General features: G+C 48.8%; 1 protein-coding gene across 1 annotated transcript; it reads left to right on the top strand.

Annotated features, from left to right (window-relative positions):
• Window positions 1-7,201: 7,201 nt before the first annotated feature.
• On the top strand, window positions 7,202-8,188 carry LOC105539733 (olfactory receptor 13C9-like). Its single transcript, XM_011980152.1, has one exon. It carries the CDS (start codon window positions 7,202-7,204, stop codon window positions 8,186-8,188), a length of 987 nt encoding a protein of 328 aa, XP_011835542.1.
• Window positions 8,189-12,218: the final 4,030 nt, after the last annotated feature.

The following is a 12,218-nucleotide window of genomic DNA, read 5'->3' as shown; positions in this document are numbered from 1 at the left end:
CCTCCCAGTTCAGTCTCCCAAAGTGCTGGGATTACAGGCGTGAACCACCATGCCTGGCCAGGAATCTTATTTTTTGAAGGGTATATGATAATAGGCAATGCTCATAATGTAACTAATAGAAAAAAAAAACAGAACACATAACACTGTATTTTAGTATGATCTCAATTTTAACTTTTTAAATATTTTTCTTACAGATCTCTGAATAAGTGGGTATCTAGGAAATACTGGAAAATGATGACCAAATATTAACTAACAGTTGTTTCCTTTGGGTGACAGGGTTACAGATAAATACTGGTTTTTAAATTATTATTTGTAATATTGTCCAATATTTCTATGATGACCATGACTTTGAACTTAAAAAATAATGGTATATGGAAGACCACCTTGCCCATACTACAGGACAGATGAGAAAGGCTTCCTCCTGAGGGCAGGGATGGGAGGAAGCTGCTGCAGGAAGCTGCTGCAGTCACCCAGTCCCTCAGTGAGGCCTGAGCCAGCTGGTCAGTAAAGGAGAGGGTGGCCCCAAGAAATATTGGGGAGATAGATATAGATGCAAAATAGTATTTGGGAGCTAGAGATACAATTTTTGGGATTACCGTTAACCCCTGAACAACACGGGAGTGAGGGGAGCCAACTCTCCTCATAGTAAAAAAAATCCATGTATAACTTTTGACTCCCCCAAATCTTAACTACTAATAGCTTACCGTTGACTGGAAGCCTTATCAATAATATAAAAAGTCGATTAACACATAATTTGTATGTTATGTTTTATGTGCTGCATTCTTACAATACAGCTAGAGAAAAGAGAATGTTATTAAGAAAATCATAAGGAAGAGGAATCGATTTCCTATCTATTAAACGAAAGTGGATCATCATAAAAGTCTTCATCATTGTCAACATCACGTTGAGTAGGTGGAGGAGGAGGAGGAAGAGGAGGGGCTAGTCTTGCTGTCTCAGGGGTGGCGGTTCATCCGAAAGTTTTTTCAAACTGTAGCAAATCTCAAAAAAATTCCCAATATATTATTTGAAAAATACAAGTATAAGTGAGTTCATGTTGTTCAAATCAATGTTACTCAAGGGTCAACTGTATATATGTGTAAAATACTATTTGGGAGAGATATTTGGGATTATAGAGGTGGAGGAGGAAGAGTGAGGACCATAGGTTGGTCCCGGGTTTCTGATTTATTTGGGGTGGACTGAGACACTGAGTGGGGAGGATGAGCACAGTAGATGGGGGAAGTGGGGAGATGGTGAGTTTGTCTTTGACCTGCTGAGTTCAGGGTATCCATGGGGGCAGCAAGAGGACAATATACTATGAGCATATAGAAAATAAACAGTAACAACCTTTCCATTTTTTAGTTCGACCTATGTTCTTGATAAAAAATCCAGAAGACAAATCATAGCATCATAGGAAACTTTGCAACTTCTTACTGAAGGATGACTTTTAGTCTCTAAGCTGTGTCAAGTTGTTATTCTTTATTGTGAAAGGACAGGAAGGGGAGGGAAGGGAACAGGAATAAAGAAATCTGTAAAAACTTCCCTGACCTAACAAAGTCCCTCGCCTGTACTTGGTGTCTCCTACCTTACAAAGCAATTTACTTTAAGCTTCGATGAATCCAGGTGCGTACGGCAATCCTGGAAGGAGACACCCCATTCTACAACCCAGACACCCAGGCCTAGTGAAGCCGGGCTCATGGGCCTGGAGCCTATGGCATCCAAGGGGCAGAACTGCAACGTGACCCAGTCTTCAGATTCTCTGTTCACTCTCTCTCCTATGCCCACTTTACCTCAGCAGGGCCCTCCTGGGGCAGGCCGAGGAACCTGGAGTCTCTGAAGCCCAGGTCCCACAGCTGTCAAGCCTGCACCTTTGTGTAGTTGCAGAGTTTGAACTTTAAATTGGACAGGGACCGTGAGTTCCCTGAGAGCAGGGAGCAAGCAGACTGTCTACGTGGCAGGGGAACAAGGGGCAGGTCTTGGGAGGCAGTGGCAGGGCGAGGTAGGGGGAACTTAGCCCATCCCAGCACCGTGCACTTGCTGGTAATGACCTCAGCACTTCCCAAACCTCAGCTCCCCTCACCTGGCTCCAGCTCCCTACAGACATTTAGGCCATGGCCAGTAGGTGGGAGGTAAGGAGAATTCATCTGACCCATTTCTTATTCTCATGAAATCATTTAAAACATTTAAAAGCCAAAATATTTGCTGGGAGACAGGGACAGGATGGTAATAATACCATCTACCGCTCACTGACTCTTCACCAGTGCCAGGCTCTGTTCTAAGAGCTTTGCATGCTTCCTCTCACTGGATCCTTAAAACAAGCCCACAAGGAGATGCTGCCATCTCCATGGTACAGGTAAGGAAGCTGAGGCTGAGAACATTGTTAACAAGTGGAAGACCTGGGGCTTGGACCCTGGTCCTGTCTGACTCCAGGGCCATCCTCATCTTCTCTGCCATACAGCCAGAAAGCAGTGAAGCAGGAATCCCAGATCCAGGCTCTTCGGGGAAATTGTAACTGAAGACTTCTTCTTATTATGCCCCTTTCTTTTCTTTTAAAATAATTTGTGAAGCCTAAAATAAGTATTAAGTGGTTAAAATTAGATTTACCAGACAATGAGACTGATATGACAGTTAGCTTGCAGAGTAACCCTGGGTCTATCAGACCTTAGGTTGGAAGTTGCTGGAAACATATGAGGAAAAGTTTCAGAGATTACAGCGTACCAGAGATCGCCTAATTGGCTCCACTTCTCAGAAGGAGAAATCTGACCAAAGTGATACAGCAGAGGAGGAACAAAGGCCCCGATTCAAACCTGGGACCCGCCCTCCCAGTCCAGGGCTCATTCTAGGCATCACTCTGCCTCTTAAGAGACGTAAAACTGGGGAGTGAAACCAGGCAGTTATTTTCAGAGACACCCCAGGTCCTATCCCTCTGCGACTCTGATCTTCCAGGCCATGACCGAGCATGACACTGCGTGACACTGGTAGATGGCCGCTAGAGTAGCTTTCTGAGAGTCGTAAGATGCCGTTGCACCCACACGCAGAGGGGCTGCTCAGCAGTAATTCTGGTTCTCTTCCTTCTGGGCAGGTGGTAGGATGTCACAGGGCCAGTGGGCTGTGGGCAGATATGACAAATGTCTCTTGTGGCTCAGAGCAGTGAACTGGTACGAGAGGCTCCAGTGTGTCCTTCCCCAGCCATAACCACTGGTGACATCCCACAGGGTGGAGCCTCCATCTGCCAGCGGCTCTGAGAACTCTGAGCCACCTGGAAAGCCACAGTAGACATGTAGCATGAGAAATAAAACTTTGTCATGCTAGCCACTAAAATGACGAGGTTGTACGTTACTGTGACATAATTTAGCCCATCCCAACCCACCCACCAAGGGAACCAGCTCCTCTCTGATGTCCCAGCCTGTGCCCATGTTACAGGCAAAGCTGTTGGCAACGTGGTAAAATGGCATTTTCTGGACATAGAGTTATTTCCTTAGGGCCATAAGCCAATGGTTTCGTGTGCTGGTTCTAGTTTCCATGAATGTGTTATGATCAGACTCTTAAGTTGAGGAAAATCCACCATGTTACTGACGTAGCTCTTCAGAAAGAGCGGGTGTTTCTGCAAATAGGAGACTGGCACCCCCCAAAGCCCTTCTCCTAGCAATCACAATAGCTGCATCATTCTGTTGCGGTATATGTGTTGGAGGCGGAAGGGGGAATGGATTTTGAGGCAAGACCTTGGGTTCAGCATTCTTTGTTTGCTTTTTTAGAGAAAGGGACTCACTCTGTTGCCCAGGCTGGAGAGCAGTGGCGTTATCATAGTTCACTGTAACCTCGAATTCCTGGGCTCAATCCTCCTCCCACCTCAGCCTTCTGAGTAGCTGGGTGCACAGGTGCAAACCACCATTTCTAGGATTGGGATTTTTGGCAGGACAACACGGGATGTCAATAAACAGTTCAACTCAAATGGCAATCACTGACACCTCCTGGCTGCAGGTCACTGGAGGGTGACAGTGATCAAGGACACAGCCCTTTCACTGCAATAGCTCATAGTCTAGTCAGAGAGAGATATACAAGAAAAAGGAACTATAATGAAGGCAAAATGAATGTAAACTCTGCTAATAGCTATGTGACCATCCTGTTGTCCGGGTAGTCAGTTTGTATGAAGCCATCTGAGAGAGGGCTGCGTGAGACAGTGGTGTGTGAACTGAGCCTTGAAGGATGAGTAGAAAAAAAAGGCACTCCAGCCTGAAGAAACTGGCCAAGAAGAAGGACGGGACTGGAGCACGCAGGCTTTGTCCAAAAGACGGGGAGTGGCCTGGTGAGGCTGCAGCAGTTGCGCGTGAGGGATGCGGTGGAGGCAAGGCAGGAGGATGGGCCACAGCCTACACACAAAGCCCTCAAATGCCTCCGCCATGCCCACTTGGTCTTACTGTTAGAGGTGTGAGTGATGAAGAAAAATGCAGTCAGGTGGTTTCCCACCCTTCACCTGCTGGAAACCCCCACATCTGTGTCCATTGTCAGAATTTGAGATGAACATAGTTCTTTTTGTAACCTAACACACCCATCAAAAACAAAGATCTTACAGTTCTGCTTTCCAGATTTCAGGCTTTACTTTGTCTTTACATCCCAGACGCAGAGAGAATCTCAGAGATCTAAAGCCCGGAGAGAGGAGGGGAGGTGTCCAAAGTCACCGAGTGAGTAAATGAATGACTACAAATTCCATGAGGGCAGAAGCCAGGTCTGCCTCTGCTGTATTCCCAGTACGTAGCCCAGGGCCTAACACATAGTGGGTGCTCAATAACTATTTGTTGAATGAGTGAATGAATGAGGCTTCACACTTGGGGAATTCTTTACTTTTTGCCAAGCCTCGCCAAGAAAAACCCTAACTATAGATGTTTACGTGGATCATAGTTAAGGGTCAGTTACTGACCAAGATTACCCAAGTGCCCCCTGTATGTTCCTGAAACTGTCCTTTAAGAATCACCCTGATTGACCGGGTGCAGTGGCTCATGCCTGTAATTCCAGCACTTTGGGAGGCCAAGGCGGGTGGATCACAAGGTCAGGAGATCTAGGCCATCCTGGCAAACACAGTGAAACTCCATTTCTACTAAAAATACAAAAAATTAGCCGGGCGAGGTGGCGGGCGCCTATAGTCCCAGCTACTCGAGAGGCTGAGGCAGGAGAATGGTGTGAACCCAGGAGGTGGAGCTTGCAGTGAGCCGAGACCACGCCACTGTACTCCAGCCTAGACAGCCAGACTTTGTCTCAAAAAACAAAACAAAACAAAAAAAGAATCACCCTGATTCAGGGTAGAGGAAGGAAACCTGCACAGGCCCTGGAGAAAGCTGGTGTCATGGAGGACACTGGAGCCTTTGTCCAGGAGGTGGCTAGTACAGATGGAGCAGGCACCTGTAGCTGACGATGGATGCCGTCCTCCATCCAGCCTCAGTGACAGGTCATTGCACCCCCGGGGCAGCACCTTCAGGTGTATGTTTCCTCTGAGCTACACAGCATCCCAGTCTTCAAGGAGGAAGCTGAGTCTCAGAGAGGTCAAGTGTCTTGGTCAGTATCACACAGCTGGTCTGAGCTACAGCCAGGAGGCAAAGCTGGGTTTTGGAGTCATGCATTCACTATCTGTCAGGTGCCTGCAGTTCGCAGCACTTGCTGCGTGAGGTGCTGGTAGGAAGGAGGCAGACTCCTGACTTTAAGGTGTAGTAGGGAAGACAGGTGCACCACACAGCACACAATGACACGGAGGGATGGCCAAGGGCGGTGGGAGCACAAGATGGGAGCAGGTAACAGCAAGGGGAAGGAGGGGGAGGAAAAGAGACGGTGCAGCACTGGGCTCTGGAGAATGGACGGAACACCCCCCACTGGGGATGGGAGGAAAGACATGCCTCCATCTAGGACAAAGGTGCGGAGCTGGGAAAAGAGATGATTTCTTCAGGAAAGGGTGAGCCCTGCAACTCGAAAAATGGTGGATAAAACGAAACAGGAGGAATAAGAGAAAAAAGAAATCTAGCCCGGAAGGACAGACAAGGCTCCATCGCTGTCGCAAAGCACTGTCCTCACAACCAATCCAGGAGCGGGAGGGGAGAGGTGGATTATATCTTCTGAGTGATAGAAGTTCACACTCAGCTCCTATTTTTCCTTCAGACCAGGGACCACCTGGCCATAAGACGGTTTTCCAGTCCTAACAAGACTACTGTTCTCTGGGGACACCTGGGCTTCCTCCTATGTATACCTGACGCTGGCCTTTCCCGAGAAGTGAGAGCAGCTCTGCATGGCGATGGAGGTCACCTGGGAGAGACCACAGCCTCGCCCACTGCTCCCTTTGCAGAGCTGGTCACGACTGACCGCACCTCCACCAGATTCGTGTCTGGCTTCCCTCCTTGTGTGACATCATTGTATCATTTCTCCTACAAAGCAATATGGAAGCCAGAAAGTAAGTCACCTGGCTTTCATGACCAGAGTTCAATCCTGTGACCAGTAACTCTATTGAGACATGTATGTTCTTATGTGTCCTTTTAAAAAAATTAATGAATGGTCCATGATTCCTTAAGGAGAGATGACCAGAAATCAAGCTTACACATCCTGTGGGGCTGAAATATTTGATCTTCATGGCCCAAAGGAACACTAGGTGAGCGTCATCCATTACCCACCTGCCTTCCGGAGCTCATCTCACTTGACTCAGGGAGTGGGGCAGCGCCTGTGACAGGTGTGGAATCCTTTTGTCCACTTATTTTCCTTACTGCTATAGCCCCAGCACCTGATACCTAGCATAGAATAGGTACTTAATATTTACTGGATGGATAAATCTGAAATTCTATGGCCATAACTTGGTCATATGAAGCCGTAATGTAGAAAAGTTGCTTCCCGTTAATGGCCAAAAACACTTTGGATTCCAAAGGATCATTTTAAACATGAATCCTTCTCTGTTGTCTCCTCTGACCCCATCCTGGGGAGAGCAGAGAGGAACCTAGGGAACTAGAATGTGCCCCATCCTCCCCTCAGTGATGTCCGCAGAACCGCAGCACTGAGAAGGCCAGAATGCAGATCTGAAGTCCAACTCCCTCATTATACAGATGGTGAAACTAAATTACAGAGAGGGAGGCTGACCTGCTGCAGCTCAGACATCAGGTCACTGGGCTCCCAGGCCACTTGCAGCTTTTTCCAAAAAGCTGGGTGGTCCAGATGGAAAAGGAGAGAGAATGAGATGAAGGGGGCAAACCAGACAGCTGTGACAGAATACGTCCTGCTAGGGACACACAAGCACTGTAACCTGGAGGTGCTCCTGTCTGTGTTCTGCCTGGGCATCGACTCCATGAATGTGCTGGGGAATGCCCTCCTCATAGGGCTGAATGTGCTGCACCCTCACCTGCACAACCCCATGTACTTCTTTCTCAGCAACCTCTCCCTCATGGACATCTGCGGCACCTCCTCCTTTGTGCCTCTCATGCTAGTCAACTTCCTGGAAACCCAGAGGACTATCTCCTTCCCTGGCTGTGCCCTGCAGATGTACCTGACCCTGGCGCTGGGATCAACAGAGTGCCTGCTGCTGGCTGTGATGGCATATGACCATTATGTGGCTATCTGCCAGCCGCTTAGGTACCCAGAGCTCATGAGTGGGCAGACCTGCATGCGGATGGCAGTGCTGAGCTGGGGGACAGGCTTTGCCAACTCACTGCTACAGTCCATCCTTGTCTGGCGCCTCCCCTTCTGTGGCCACAACGTCATCAACCACTTCTTCTGTGAGATCTTGGCAGTGCTAAAACTGGCCTGTGGGGACATCTCCCTCAATGTGCTGGCATTAATGGTGGCCACAGCTGTCCTGACACTGGCCCCCCTCTTGCTCATCTGCCTGTCTTACCTTTTCATCCTGGTCGCCATCCTTAGGGTACCCTCTGCTGCAGGCCGGCACAAAGCCTTCTCCACCTGCTCAGCCCACCTCACAATGGTGGTGGTTTTTTATGGGACAATCTCCTTCATGTACTTCAAACCCAAGGCCAAGGACCCCAACATGGATAAGATTGTCACATTGTTCTATGGGGTTGTGACGCTCTCACTGAACCCCATCATCTACAGCCTGAGGAACGCAGAGGTGAAAACTGCTGTCCTAGCTCTGCTGAGAGGAGGTCTGCTCTCCAGGAAAGCATCCCACTGCTACTGCTGCCCTCTGCCCCTGTCAGCCGGCACAGGCTAGGTTGTGCTGTGGTCATGACCTCAAACCTTCAGAGGCTTAAAGCCATTAAGGTTTGTTTCTTGCTCCTGCTGCAGGTCCACCAGAGGCTGGTGGGGCTTCTGCTCCACATCATGGTCTTCACCCCTCTGAGACTCCGGATGACAAAGCAGCTACCATTGGGAACATTGCTGGTCACCATGACAAAAGGAAAAGGGAAAGTAACAAAGCCTGCACAGACTCTTAAAGCTTCTACTCAGAAGTGGGTGTGTTGCCTCCACCTACATTTCAGTGGCCAACACAATGGCAACAGGAAGGCACAGGACCACACCTATTGTGAAGGGGGAGAAGCACGCTATCGTGTCTGGACGGCAAAAGAGAGGGACAGAGAGATTTGTGAATGGCCTAATGACTACCACACCAGCTGACAGTGTCAACCCAAGAGCTATTGGAGGTTTGGTTTTCTTTATCCTGACCATCTATCCTTCACAGGTTGCTGCCAGGTTAATCATCCCAAGAAAGCTCTGGTTAGCTCACTTGTGGTAGCTTTATACTGAGTCAACCAAACTAGGTTAGAGGGTCTGGGTTAGTGTTAGCCACAGAGAAGTTTGCATGAGATTTGGAAGGCAAAAGTGGGCCAGCTGTGGTGGCTCATGCCTGTAATCCCAGCACTTTGGGAGACCGAGGTGGGCGGATCACCTGAGGCCAGGAGTTCGAGACCAGCCTGAGCAACATGATGAAACCCTGCCTCTACTAAAAATACAAAAAATTAGCCAGGTGTGGTGGTGCACCTGTAGTCCCAGCTACTACGCAGGATTGCCTGAACTTGGGAGGTGCAGGCTGCAGTGAGCTGAGATGCCGCCACTGCACTCCAGCCTGGGTGACAGAGCAAGACTCCGTCTCAAAAAAAAAAAAAAAGAAAGAAAGAAAGAAAAAATGGAACAGCACCAGACACAGTGAGGGCACTCACATGTCGCTAATCTGCTGGCTCCCCGTTAGCACAGCCTGTCCAGTCCCCACCAGGACACTTCCTTCCACTGTGCTGAGTGCTGGACCAAGTGCAAGCTCCATGGCAAAGGTGCCAGCTTCTCCTGCAGGTCACCAGTCACTGAGATTGAAGGCACAAGGGCCAGGCACAGGTTCCAGTTTGTCCTCCTGGATTCTAGTGTGCCCTTACTGCCCCTCACTTCACACTCAGCCTTCTTTCCTAACTGCTGGCCCAGCTGAGCTGTAACAGCTTCAGGTCCAACACCAAATGCAGAGGTTAACAGTTTTGCACAGATTTCTCCAACTGTTCCCATGACTGTAAAGTTCTCGTGTTTTTATCACTCATAGTGGTTCTGTTACTTTGGTCAAACCCAGATTGATTCATCACTTTTCTGATCAAGGACTTTTGACAGCTCCCATTACCATTAAGTCTAAATTCTTCAGTTGAGTCCTCAAGGCCCTCCAGAATCTGCCCCCACCTGCTTCTTCAGCCTGATTTTTCACTAGACCCTTCACATGGCTGTCCGCTCGCTACACTATCTGTACTGCCGCACCCCCATGTCTTTGTACCCTTGCACGTATTGTGCTGTTCTCTGATGATACCTGGGATTAGTTTTCAAAGCCAGGTTAGACATCATCTCTTTCATGCATCCTTTTCCATTGCACTTTAAGATCGTTCTCTTTACATCCTACAGCACTTTGTCAGATCTTCCACTTCACACTTGTCCCATCTAACTCGCATTCATGACACTTCACCACCGTGTGAGCTCCTTCAGGGCAGGATTCAGTCGGGTCTGGCTCATCTCTGTAGCTCCCACAGCACGTTCCCTGTGGAAGGGTTGCGGGACTGAATCATCACTCAGAAGCCTTCAGAACATCACCCTGTGGGGATTGAGCCCTGTGCTGCTGAACATGCCCCAGGCAGCTGCAGGTGCTCAGAAGTCTCAGTCCAGTCGTATGTACAGATACGTGCAAGGGTGCAGCAATATCTGCCAGCCACAGCCCTGTATTCAAGGCAAGGAAGGGCTGTTTGAATCTTGGGATCTCTCCCACTGAGACAGGTCAGGAGACAACCAAGGATCCCCATTTTGGAAGCCTGGAGACAGGCCTGGTTCAGCAGCTACGTCCAGCACTGTCCTATTGCTGGCCCCTTTCCCTCCGGGAATCCCACATGCACCTCAAACTGTCCATAGTGGAGCTCATCGTCCCCCGACCCAAAGTGGTGTCACCATCTCAGGGAATGGCACCACCACCCCCAATCAGAATATTACCATCATCCTAGGCTCTCTCATACCTCACCGCCCCACACATCCAGTCACCAAGTCCTAAAGAGTCCCTTCCTTTCCACCGACATTGCGTTAAGAAGGCTTCACCATTTCTCTCTCAAATGTTCCAATAGCTGTGTCACTGTACTTTGTCCTCCAAGGTCTCCCAAAGTCCATCCTCTGCCCCAGCCATCAAAACTCCAATCTGATCATGTTACTCTCCTGCTTAAATCTCTCCAGTGGCTCCTCATTTCCCATAGACTAAAGACCCAACCTCCACTTACCTATCCAACCACACCATTGGCTGCTTACCTCCACTATCCCACTCCACACACAAAAGCATGCGCACGTGCACCGGCCCAGGCACACTGAACTATTCAGTGCCCAGAGTAAATATCAGTCTTTCCTGCCTCTGCATGCCCTCTTGCTGTTCCCTCTCCATGTCCAAACACTTGGTGACCTTAAGCTAACATATGTTGGACCACATCACATACCAGACTAGGCACTATACAAGTGTTCTAAGAGCTTTACTGACTGAAGACCACATGGAATGATGAAAATCTCAGGGGAGGGATGCCATATGGACACTGGTGACCACAAAGAACACTCTCCCATTATCTTGGCATCATGGCAACTCAGTTAATCCTAGTTCAAATGTCCCTCTTCCAGGATGCCCCTTATGACCCCCCCTCACTGGGTGGGATGCACCCCAGCTCCATCTCCCACTTCAGAGCTTTCTGTACTCTGCCGACTCCGTCCAGAATCCCAGCTATATGGGTTCAAGCATCCCAGTGACGTGGCTCTATACATCTTAATGTGGTATTTCTGATGTAGGAACAGTATTTTCTAAAATAGGAACAGACACGTAGCTCATATTCCCTCACTGCTTCTCACTACTTACTTGGCCACACCATTCTCTGCTCAGTGCCCCATGGAAGAGATGTGATTGCAGAAAGCAGATAACAAAGGCATGTTTGCCTGGCTTTTGGGGTTCAAAAGCCTAGGTCCTGAAGGGAACAGAAAAGGCTTAAGGCATAAATAAAATATTCGGGCTAGGCCGGGCGCAATGGCTCACGACTGTAATCCCGGCACTTTGGGAGGCTGAGGCAGGAGGATCACCTGAGGTCAGGAGTTCGAGAGCAGCCTGACCAACATGGAGAAACCCCATCTCTACTAAAAATACAAAAATTAGCTGAGCATGGTGGCGCATACCTCTAATCCCAGCTACTCGGGAGGCTGAGGCAGGAGAATCGCTTGAACCCGGAAGGCAGAGGTTGCAGTGAGCTGAGATCGGGCCATTGCACTCCAGCCTGGGCAATAAGAGCAAAATCTCTGTCTCAAAAAAAAAAAAAAAAGATTCAGGAGAAAACATTAAGTAAGGCTTCCTCACCTCCAATATTAACAAAAGGGAGAAAGAAGAGAGAAGGGGAGAGAATGTAGTGAGAATACTGACACAGAGGGTACCAAAAGGGAGGGTCCCTGAGCCCCACATCCCAGGCCAAGATAGATTTGCAGGTTTTAAAAGATGCAGCAACTCATGCCTTGTGAAAACCCAGAACAGAAATGGCTTCAAGGCGTGTCTGCATAGTCAAGGCCTCAGACAACTTCACAGTTCTCCACATATGGCCCAGAAGTGGCAGAGAGAACCTTAGGACTGAGAGGGTTATGCAAATGGGAACAAGAAATCTCTCTGCATCCCAGATGAACTGTCTGGACCTCTGACTGGGGACCAGATGGAACGATGGAAATCTCGGGGATGGATGAAGTATGGACACTGGTGATCAGTAAGAATGCTCTCCCAA

Source organism: Mandrillus leucophaeus, unplaced genomic scaffold, assembly GCF_000951045.1.
Source record: "Mandrillus leucophaeus isolate KB7577 unplaced genomic scaffold, Mleu.le_1.0 Scaffold208, whole genome shotgun sequence".
Classification (NCBI taxonomy): domain Eukaryota; kingdom Metazoa; phylum Chordata; class Mammalia; order Primates; family Cercopithecidae; genus Mandrillus; species Mandrillus leucophaeus.
The sequence above is the reverse complement of the archived record's forward strand: the minus strand, read 5'-3'. Positions and strand labels throughout refer to the sequence as shown.